At 41.1% G+C, this 11,193-nt stretch overlaps 1 protein-coding gene across 3 annotated transcripts; it reads left to right on the top strand.

Annotated features, from left to right (window-relative positions):
- Nucleotides 1-1,360: 1,360 nt before the first annotated feature.
- On the top strand, nt 1,361-9,439 carry TEX30 (testis expressed 30). 3 transcript variants are annotated; one of them, XM_077343779.1, is made up of 6 exons: nt 1,361-1,543; nt 3,271-3,334; nt 4,371-4,601; nt 5,498-5,549; nt 7,464-7,666; nt 8,492-9,439. In XM_077343779.1, the coding sequence occupies exons 2-6, from the start codon at nt 3,317-3,319 to the stop codon at nt 8,651-8,653; spliced, it is 666 nt and encodes a 221-aa protein (XP_077199894.1). In that variant the 5' UTR covers nt 1,361-1,543; nt 3,271-3,316; the 3' UTR covers nt 8,654-9,439. The 3 variants fall into 3 exon arrangements, with proteins under 3 accessions (XP_077199894.1, XP_077199896.1, XP_077199895.1); XM_077343780.1 differs by lacking the exon at nt 1,361-1,543 and adding an exon at nt 1,592-1,800; XM_077343781.1 differs by lacking the exon at nt 3,271-3,334.
- Nucleotides 9,440-11,193: the final 1,754 nt, after the last annotated feature.

Here is an 11,193-nt window from a genome sequence, read left to right as displayed (position 1 = left end):
ATTTTTTAAAAAGATTTTTGTTTGGTTCCAGACTTATACAATCCTTATCCTATTTCAGTTTATTGGATGTCTCATCCTGTTGATGGTACTAACTCTCTCTGCGTAAATATAGATACAAATGGGTAGCCTTGTTGGTCTGAAGTAGCACAATAAAACCAGAGTCCAGTAGGACCTTTAAGACCAACAAAGATTTATTCAGAGCGTGAGCTTTCGACTGCAAGCACGGTCTGATGAAGAGTGCTTGCACTCGAAAGCTCATGCCCTGAATAAATCTTTGTTGGTCTTAAAGGTGCTACTGGAATCTGATTTTATTGTGTCTCTCTGCGTAAACCACCTCGAATCCCAATGAGAAAAGTGACTATATATAATGAATATAAAATAATATAAATTAGATTTATAAAGTTGGCAACCACAAATACTCAAGTAAAACGCAACCATGCAAAAATGGTAAGAATTAAAAATTTTGAATTTCAATTTACCCTACCTGAACGAGCACCTGGATGACTTTGGCCACACTGAAGGAGAACTGAACTCCTATGGCACTGCCTCCAAATCTCCAGGAATTCCCCAAGATGGAGCTAGCAGCCCAGTTTATTGCTGGAGTTTATTATGGCCTCTGATATTAAGTACATGCAGATTCTGTGCGTAAATATTTAATAATGAGACAGGGTAAAAGCCCTTCCCCCCATTCTGAAGGCTTTTTGGCCTGAAAACGGTTAATCCGTGAATAATATTTCTGTGTTTTCAGTTCAAAAACATTGTTCTGGAGTGCCTTGAATGCATCCCAGTGTTCTCTGAGGTCCTATGATGTGTTTAACACTCATTCCAGGCTGTTCTAGGGTGTTCTGGAGGTATTTTAGCCCCAACAAGGTTGATGTACATAATATTTCTGCATTTTAAGTTCCAAAATATTATTTTGGGGTTCCTTAAATACATCTCACTGCTTTTGAGGTACTAGTATTTGTTTAATGCCCGTTCTGGCCTGTTCCAGGGGGATTTTGGGTTAACGAGTGGGAGCTCCACTTTTCATTTCAAAAATATTATCCCCGAGCGTTTGTAATGTATCCCACTTTTTGGGGGGGGGGAGGGGGGTGTTGGTGGTACTCTTGTTCGTTTAATGCCTGTTCCATGTGTTCCCGAGCCTTTTTGCCCTGTAACAAAGCTCCAGGATTTCCACCTTTTCATTCTAAAATATTGAGTGTCCATAATGCATTCCACTGTTTTTCGTGGTACTCTTGTATAATATCGGTTTCTGCCTGTTCCAGGGGTGTTCTCTGCATCCCACACAACCGGCAGGTGAAATACTCTTGCAGCCCGCTGCCTTCATGATCAAGCCCTACTCGTCCAATCGCGAGCTCAGTGGCGGGAAAAGGGGCTAGTCCCAGATCGGGAGGCACCGCGAAAAGGGCGCCAGGGCGAACGCGGGGTGAGGACACAGGTGGCGGCCTTCTTCTGCACAGCCGCCACTCTCCTGAGCACGGACTAGGCGCCTCTGCAACGCGCAAGAACGACGGGGCGCAACGCCGGAGCAAAACTTTCACCGGTAGTGTGGACTACAACTCCCACCATGCTTTTGGCGTGGGCTCCTTCGGCTCCCTCGCAGGAAAGGGAGGCGTGGGAGGGACGGGAGAGTTGGAAGGCCACGAGGAGCAGGAGGGACATTTGCTTGGTTTAAACGAAAAGAGGTTTTATTATGAAAGCCGAAGGCCCCTGAGTGTGCGCAGGTTTCATGGTTGGGGCGGTGTGCTGCAGCAGCAAAAAGAACAACGCCCTGTTGCAGGCTCCTGTTGCTGTTGTTAGGTGCGAAGTCGTGTCCGACCCATCGCGACCCCACGGGCGATGATCCTCCAGGCCTATTCCCCGGAGTCCATTTAAGTTTGCACCTACTGCTTCAGTGACTCCATCCAGCCACCTCGTTCTCTGTCGTCCCCTTCTTTTGCCCTCGATCGCTCCCAGCATTAGGCTCTTCTCCAGGGAGACCTTCCTTCTCATGAGGTGGCCAAAGTGCACCTGCAGGCTCCTGTAGCATCTTTTAAAAGGTTTATCGCGTCACGGTGTCGAGGGGCTAAAGAGCACTTAGGGACTAGGCAGTCACAGGGGTGTGTAATTGCTCTGTGTAATTACACAGATGTGTAATTGCTACACAAAGACTCCATGAGGCGCCTCGTTATTCTGGAATCAAAGGGCCACTCCGCCTGCCTGATGGAGATGAGCAGGCAGCATCCCACTCCCTTCTAGGCGTGCCTGACTATTAACCAGATGCCCCCTCTTTGAAGGACATGCCCTCTTTGGGGCTATTTTTGAAACCTGATGCAAGTGTCCACCTTTTGGGGTTGGAAGGGTTGGGATATTTCTAGCTAGCAACTAGCTAGCAACTAGCTCAAATAGGAGGAGTATTTAAAATGAGATTCCTCCTAGTGATCCCTTGTTTGAAGGAGTCAGTTGAGAAATAGGCCCTCTTGATTGTTTTTCAAAATAGGGGAACCCTAATGAACCTGTAGCAAAAGACATACGTGTTTTATTTTTATTTTGAGATTTATAGCCTGCTCTGTTTGCGTTTTTAATATGTACGTTGCTCGTTCTGATAAATCTAGGAAGAAGCTTTTATTCCCTAAGGGGAAAATATGCATAGGAGAGGAAGAATATATTAATGGGCAGACAAGCATTCATTGAAGCATTCTGAGATAAGCTGGAAGGCAATGATCAAATCTTTTGAAATCTACAGTTTCAGTTTATGGGGGTCACTCAAGGTTAGGACACAGGGAAAGAACTGAACTCGCCTTTTGTCCATGATTACCTTTAACATTAAACTAAGACATGCAAGGATCTGATAATGGCTGTCACATCCTGTTGTTATTATTATTTTATTTATTATATATTTCTTACCTGCCATTCTTGGTATACTGGCTCATGGCGGGTTATAATACAAAAAGTCCCATAACAATAACTCCAGTTAAAAAAATCCATTAAAACCACACAAAAATAATACACAAAATCCCCCAATATGGCGGGGAAATAATCCTGCCCCCCATGGAACACCTGCCACCCAGGCAGCAGGGGGCTCGATGTCTAATTGTGCTATAAGTAAGTTTGGCTACTGCATACAGAACTGGACAAAGGACTTATAACTGTCAGGTTGTGATAATCGTGGATACTTCTGAATAGCAGGTGCTGAAAGAATACAAGAGGATCTTAAATTTTCACACATGCACATACAGAGCTGCCTTATGGGACTATGATCATGTCTACTTTTTGTTTCTTTTATTACAGTGACTTATAGTGAAAAATTTCTAGACACAAGTTTATAAAAAGGGAAATGGGTGACTATACAGAGGTACGTTTATAGCACCACTCATGTAGAAATATTAAGTGTAAAAGTCTTGTTAATTTTTTTTGATAAAAATTAAAACTATTTGTTTTGTGCAAAAATTCTTACTAGCTGTTATTTTCATGCCTGTCAAGACACAAATAATCTGTGGAGAAGAAAGTTTCAGCAGTACGTGTTTGAGCTGAACAGAGACAATTAGATATTCTAAACAGACAAAACATCTGATTATCTTTGAAGGAACTATGGAGGTAGAGGAACGTGGCAATGGTATTCCAAAATAATGCTCTTCGGGAATTTATAAGGTGTCAGAAATTTGAGCAAGCTAATTTCTCCTCTACCTCTTTTTCTTCTTTAACTCATTCTCAGCTGTTCTCGGTGTTTCGCGCTTCAGGAACATATTTTGACAATTGCTGGGTTTTTTATCATTCCTTTGATTAACTTACTAAGTCATATTTGTTTCTGTATTCCTGCATATTTCAGAGAGCCAGCTCGATGTAGTGATTAAGAGCAGTGGCTTCTAATCTGGTGAGCCAGGTTTGGTTCCCCACTCCTCCATAAGCAGCCAGCTGGGTGACCTTGGACTAGTCACAGTCCTGTTAGAAGTTGTTCTTGGAGAGTAGTTCTTCCAGAGCTCTCTCAGCCCCACCATCCTCACAGGTTGTCTGTTGTGGGGAGACGAGAGAAGGCAAATGTTAGCTGCTTTGAGACACCTTTGGACAGTGAAAAGCAGAATATAAAAAACAAGTCTTCTTCAGTTTAGTTTTGCTGCTTTTCTGATTGGTATGGGGGGGTGTGGGAGTCACTTTACTATTAGATATGGTGATGTATCTAAATTGCATAATTTCATTACTGCAAAAATAAACAGGACTCCTTCAAGACAGAATTTTATTCCACCAAAAGTTTTAGTGGACCTATTTCTTAAATGCTTTCATTGGATTGCTGATATTTCAGTTCATTCACAATAGTTTATCTTGTGTTAAAGCTCATAGCCTTTAGAAACAGATAACAATGTGTTTACTGATTTCAGTATTTTTATTTCTAGGCTAAGGTGAAAATACCTTTCAGAAGCAAATACCTAGATGCTGTTTTTTCCATCCCTGGCAAGATACTTCCATATGCTGTGATTCTTACCCATGGAGCATCTGGCGATATGAATTTTTCTCACCTAACATCTCTGGCAAACTACCTCGTCTCTCATGGAGTCCTGTGCCTTAGGTTTACCTGCAAAGGCCTTAACATTGCCTATCGAACTAAAGCATATAAGACAGTTCTGGTACGAAAGACCCAAGTCTGGTTTTCAGTTCACAAAGTGCAAAAGTGTCAGGTGTACTGATTATTTCTTTATCAGCATTGACCCAAATAGGGCCTTAGAGAATAACGAGGGAGAAAATGGGCCCCTAAGCGCAAAGACTTAAAATGTACTTTTTTACAGAAGGGAAGGCATAGGTGCAGCTAACAAGGGATCGATGGGAACATAGGCTTCTTTTCAGGCATGGTGCTATTAATAAGTAAAGCACTCTGCCATGGAATCCCCCTTTGTTACATTGGGCCAGTTATTCTCATTCCAACTTACCTAAAAGCATAGTTGTAGAGATAAAACAGCAGGGAGAAACAATGTTGTAAGCTGCTGTGAATACGCATTGGGTGGAAAGTGGGATATAAATATTATTTGTTGTCTGACCTTTCCTTTTATTTTCTTTCATGATTTATCCTTGAGAGATGGGTATCTATTTTTTTATTTTATTTTGCAGAGTGAGAACCGAGGCTGGAAATGAGTTCTTACCCTAAGCCACCCAGTGGGAAATATGAACTAATTTCTCTTTAGCCGCACATCACTTTAATTCTTAAAATCACCGCCCTACTTCACATATAATGGAGAGAGAGCTAGGCAAGCTGATCAGACCTTCTGTGCCATGGCCGGATCGGAATAGTTTCAGATTTCACTGCATAAGCTAGTGAATATACTGCGAGCATGTCCTGTTACATTTTTTTTTAATGTGAGGATTTGTAAATAAAACTTTGCATCTTGCGAATTCCCATCCTTTTAAGATAGATCTCTCCCTACTGGCTGGACGTAATATGGCTTGATTGCATTCCTAATTCCTGATCGTCCTATTAATTTAATCTTTTAATTATTGAAGTAATTAACAGTTTGTCATTTTTTTAAAGGAATATTTAAGGTCTTCTAAGGATTACACACTTTCGGGTGTCTTTCTTGCAGGTAAGAAATACATTAATTCTTGTAAAACTCTGTTTTCAGATTTAAATCACACAGTATGCTGTTTGGTGGCCTTGGAATATAAAGAGCAGAACCAGAAATATATATAGTCTAGGGCAGGGGTAGTCAAACTGCGGCCCTCCAGATGTCCATGGATTCGCTGGCAGGGGCTCATGGGAATTGTAGTCCATGCAGAACCACATACCACAATGAACAAATCATGTTAATCTCTTCCAAACCTTTGTAGTTGAAATAGAAACCACTGACTCACCTGCCGCCTATTTGCTCAGGGACACAGTTGCGTTGCCTGATTTAGTTTTGTTGCAGTTTTTATGCCTAAATTCCTATTCAGAATTCAGTAGAGGGTGGACTAGAGAACCTTTTGAATCACTGGCTTGAATCCCTCTCAAAGCTCCCACTGACAGGAGTTTCCTCAGCACAGTATACCATTCTTGCCTCCCCTTCCAGCTTGCCCAAATGGCCCGTCTAAATACTACCTCCTGGATTGGGGACACTAGTAAGGGGGCACCATGGGGAAGGAAACGAAAGTCTGCAGTGAAGGGAAGAATCAGCAGAAAGCACACATTCCTTCCATCTGTGGATACGTGAGACAGGATCCAACCTATAAGAAGAAGGAGAGTTGGTTCTTATATGCTGCTTTTCTCTACCCGAAGGAGGCTCAAGGCAGCTTACAGTCGCCTTCCCTTTCCTCTCCCCACAACAGACACCCTGTGAGGTGGGTGAGGCTGAGAGAGCCCTGATATCACTGCTTGGTCGGAACAGCTTTATCAGTGCCATGGAGAGCCCAAGGTCACCCAGCTGGTTGCATGTGGGGGAGCGCAGAATCGAACCCGGCTTGCCAGATTAGAACACTGTGCTCCTAACCACTACACCAAACTGCTGTATAGCTCACTGGATAAAAACTGAAGGCCTTTGGCTATATACAATAAATATAAGGTGACCAGATTGTCCCACTTTTGGAGGGACATCTGGGGGCACCTGGCAAATTGTACTTATGTTGAAATTTTAAAAATATATATTACAATACTGTTTTTGCGTTTTATGAAAAGTTTTGTTGCTCCATATAGACCAAATTTTAATCAAGACCCCCCCCCTTCCCGGTCAATGGTGTCCCGCTTTACCAATGTTAAAATCTGGTCACCTTAAATAAATATGATACTAATGCTGGATAAATACATAAAAGGCCATTAGTACCATAACTGTTCACCTCCATTTTGTTGGCACTATTCTCTAAGAATGCTGGCAGGGGCTCCTGGGAATTGTAGTCCACGGACATCTGGAGGGCCGCAGTTTGACAACCCCTGCTCTACCCTTTTGATCCACCCACTCTGCAGGACTTAAGGAGGCCTGGCAAACCCTTGTCTGAGAAGTGTTTTGGGGAGGGAGGCATGTTGAACAGGAGGTATGTTGAACAGGAGAAGAGGCAGGACCAGACCAAAGCAAAGGTTGGATGCACACTTTTCTTGGATGCTTTAGGATGCTTTGGGCTGATCCTGCGTTGAGTAGGGGGTAGACTAGATGGCCTGTATGGCCCCTTCCAACTCTTTGATTCTATGATTCTAGTACGAATGACTGAATTTGAACCATGAAATCATATTTCCAGCTAGTATGGCTGTGAAAAGCTGTATCCTGTCACAGTTCATTTTGTGACTCTTGAGCACTTGGATCCAATCAATGTGTAGATGGCCATAGTACTGTTATTCTGCCTAAGCCGTAGACCCCTTGCTGATCTTACAGAGGTTGCCTTCAAAGAATGCCCTAACCTTATAATCTTTCTGCTAATATCTAACTAAATAAATGCTCTTGAGTGGGCCTTAACATGTTGCTTGTGCTATAGTTCCCTTCTAACTACTCTCCTAAATTTGCACCTCCATTTCCCTTCCTTGTGGGATCTAGGTCGCTCCATGGGATCCCGTGCTGCGGCCTCTGTGACACGTCAAGCTGATCAAGACAACGATAGCTTCGTTCAAGGCCTGATATGCCTTTCTTATCCACTGCACCGGCCAAAGCTTCAGTCCAAGCTTCGAGATGGAGACTTGGTTTTGATCAAGTCCCCTGTGCTTTTTGTGTCTGGCGATGCAGATGAGATGTGTGATAAAGTAAGTTCTTATATGAATCATAGTTGGGAGTAGGAATAGTTTTACTTAAGTAAAACTGAAAGAAAAAGCCCTAATGTTTTTAAAATATTGAGCTGAAGGGAATTTTATGTATTAATTTATGATTTCTATACCACCCATCTCAGGGTGGTGTACAACAGATCTGACATTAGTAACAAAATAAAAAACAATAAAATTAATATAACATTTAAAATTGACAAGAATTAAAAATATATTAAGCTTAAATCTTCAATGGAAGCTAAGAATGATATTAAGTATAATATATTTTACGTAAGGTATTGCATTTTTGAATTGCCACTTTCAATTTGAGTGAGAAACTATTCATTATATTTATTTCTCGGTACTGATTTGCCTTTGAGAATAATGTAAAAGTGAATTTTCCTCCTTTGGAATTTATTCATTCACACTAAGGGCAGGGAACACTGTACCTTCAGAATTTTAATATAGATAACTTCACCACTACAGGTGATATGAGCGTTCATTAGTAATATAGTCAGAATATCTTCTGGGCAAGGGGGTGGGGTGGGAGGAAGCAATTTTTCAGACTACTTTCTTATTTTCTCCCCCAGTATGCCATTTTGACAGTGTCCTTAACCTTGCTTTGACCTTGAGCGGGTTTTTTTCTGTTCCCCAAACCATATCATATTGCATGTTGCTTGCTTTTGAAGTCATGCTGTAATATATTTAATGCCAGCTTTTAGGGGAGAATCTATCTTACGTCCAGAACTAATGATAACTCCATCCATATTGGAACTGAGTTCTTCGTGGATCAGGAAGATAACTTATTTTGTTCATTGTTTTAAATAGAAATTGCTGGAAGAAGTTGCAATCAAAATGAAAGCACCTCAGAAAATCCATTGGATTGAAAGTGCAAATCATAGCATGATTGTAAAAGGACGAACTACAGAGGATGTCTTGTCAGACATAAATATGCAGGTTTTGTCTTGGATCAAAGAAATCATTTCATAAGAATATGTACTATTATGCAACATCTGCCCAATTGCAGTCTGTATAGGTGAGTGACTAAGAATACTTTTGAATACAGGTACAATTTTTCAGCCAAACCATAACTGTTTTGACAGTAACAAACCTGGGTATTTCCCATGCCGTTGCAATGGAGTATCCTTTTTGCCTTTATACCTTTTCTTTACTAAATAGTTAATGTTCTATGCTAAGAAAAATTTTGCTCTGAATTTTTACCAGTGACTTTCTAATGTTTGTATTTCATGTATTTTACTTTATGCAGAGTTGCTTCTTTCTGCAAAACTAGTGATGGTGAAATTCCAATTACATTTTCATGCTGACTTTCCTGTACCTGATTGTCAGTACTGTTCCATTGTATAATATTTTACCTGCAAGTTTCTTGAATAAACGTTTAAGGCACGAATGCTTTTCTAAATTACTTTGATAGTGTTCAGCTTCTCCACAAAACTGCAGAACTGTAAAAATTAAACTTACATAATTGTATGTTTTCATTTTCTGATGCTTTCTAAATGTAGATCAACCTGTGATGTTAGCACAATAGTTATGTCCCAAAGAATGAACAACTGTGTTGTTTGAAAACTATCTTACATTGGGAATAAAGAAGGTATCGTAGGCAAGGTTACTGTTACTGGGAATAAAGAAACTATTGTAGGTAAAGTTACTCTGCCTTTCATGACTGTGACCTTTCTTAGAGGCTTTTTTGGTCTTTACTTTCCTGTATCTGGCATACTTCTAACACATTGTTCTTTGCAAAATAAACAAAAGATGTTACTGGAGTGTCTCTCAAAACTTTGTGGGGGAATAGATCACAAGGGTTTTTGTACGTTTCACCCTGAAAATAGATTCAGGTGTATAGCTGTGTTTTTCTGAAGTAACTGAACAAAGTTAAGAGTCCAGTGGCACCTTTAAAACCAATAAGTTTAATTCTCGTATAAGCTTTGGTGTGCATGCACACCCAGAATTAAACTTTTTGGGCTTAAAGGTCCCCCTGGACTCCCTGAGAATGTTTGACATACTCCACTGAGAAGTCTGTTAAGTATTTTAATTATGTTAAATCAAAGTTATATTAACAGCTTGATCCTGTTTGCAAGGAGTATAGAGTTTCGGGCAATGGCTTTGCACATACTGAGCTAAACAGAATCTGTCAGCATGGTATCAGCACGTTCACCAACTAGATAAAGGTTAGCAGAACACAAAGGAGGAGGTGAGACAGGTGGTGATATGGGCATGTGGGGTAATGAGATTATAGTAAATCAATGCATTCAGCAAAAGCATCCCCCCCGAGACTGAAATGGAAATCAGGGACAGGGATAAAATATGTATTTTTTCTAGAGGTAGAGTGTATTGACAGGGAGTAATGTTCAAATGTGTTATATCCTTGTTCATGTTAACAGTGAGCACATGTGCATCTTGTCTGTAAATGAATACATGTCTCTGTAAGAAAAAGCCAACCCGCATCCATGTTACAAATGAAACTGGGGACCAGCACCTGGATAAATGTGGGGTTTAAATCCCATTGAGCCTTGTCTTGAACATGAGAATGATTCAGTGCACTTGTACACATGTTCATTGTCACTTAGAACAGGGTCAAGCCACACTCTTTAACAGAAGTGTAGCTAGAACTGGGGCAGTACTGCATATAGAAAACACAATACTTCAGTTGCAAAGAAAACTGAAGAATGGCTTTGTTGCAAATTATAGGATCCATTTTTCTTCAATTAATAATAAAAACCCAACAATGGCTGGTCCTGCTTGTAAGTGCCTGAATGTTGTTGGGGAGCTGGAAGCCCAATCCAGTTTATCTGCCATCCCTGTGAAAGGATTTCATAGGACAGCTGCTCCAAACAATAGAGGCTTAAAAGAGAATGCAGAATTAAGCAAGCTTATTATTAACCCCCCTAACCAGGAACTGGCATAAAACACTTCCACTGGTAATTTTTCTTAGCCTTGCAGATGGTTGGAAATGGAAATGTTTTTCCCAAGTTTCTTGGCTACCTCTCATAGGCTGAGCTGCAATTACACTGTCTCAAGGATTGCCATTGCCTTTGCAGGCCTAACAGCATCACTGGTCTATGTATCCTACCACTGACAGTACAGTCAGTGGCCACAAGGGGGAAGGGATTCCAACACCATGGCTTTGCTACAGAGAAGTCACCACACACCTCCACCCCCCAAGGTAGCTTGTTGGCATTTTGTTGAACTGTTAAGATAGTTCCTGTTGATACAGTTTTTCCTGGTTATACTGCTGCTTTTTATGCCATGTATCCACCTGTACATTTTTGAAATCTTAATGGCATATTCTAGGTGATTTCTTCCATTCCCCCCACCCACTGTAGTTTCTCCCCTAGCAGTTGATGGTGTTCCTGAGGGTCTCCTAGCCTCAGGAACATATTTTGGGGGGACTATAGCAGAAAAGTTCTGCTCCACATTAGCCAAGGCATTGGCTTCAGAAGATTTATAAAAAGTTCTATTCACAGAGGAATGTCTGAACAACCGTTTGTGGCATATGGAGATGACACCCACTT

Source organism: Paroedura picta, chromosome 6, assembly GCF_049243985.1.
Source record: "Paroedura picta isolate Pp20150507F chromosome 6, Ppicta_v3.0, whole genome shotgun sequence".
NCBI lineage: Eukaryota > Metazoa > Chordata > Lepidosauria > Squamata > Gekkonidae > Paroedura > Paroedura picta.
Note: the sequence above shows the minus strand (reverse complement) of the source record. Positions and strands in the feature narration are given on the sequence as shown.

What these genes read in the sequence shown, in the direction of transcription:
- TEX30 (XM_077343779.1), top strand. An exon ending in TTCGGGTGTCTTTCTTGCAG is followed by an intron (nt 5,550 to 7,463) that starts GTAAGAAATACA and finishes TGTGGGATCTAG; the next exon opens with GTCGCTCCATGGGATCCCGT. An exon ending in CAGATGAGATGTGTGATAAA is followed by an intron (nt 7,667 to 8,491) that starts GTAAGTTCTTAT and finishes TGTTTTAAATAG; the next exon opens with AAATTGCTGGAAGAAGTTGC.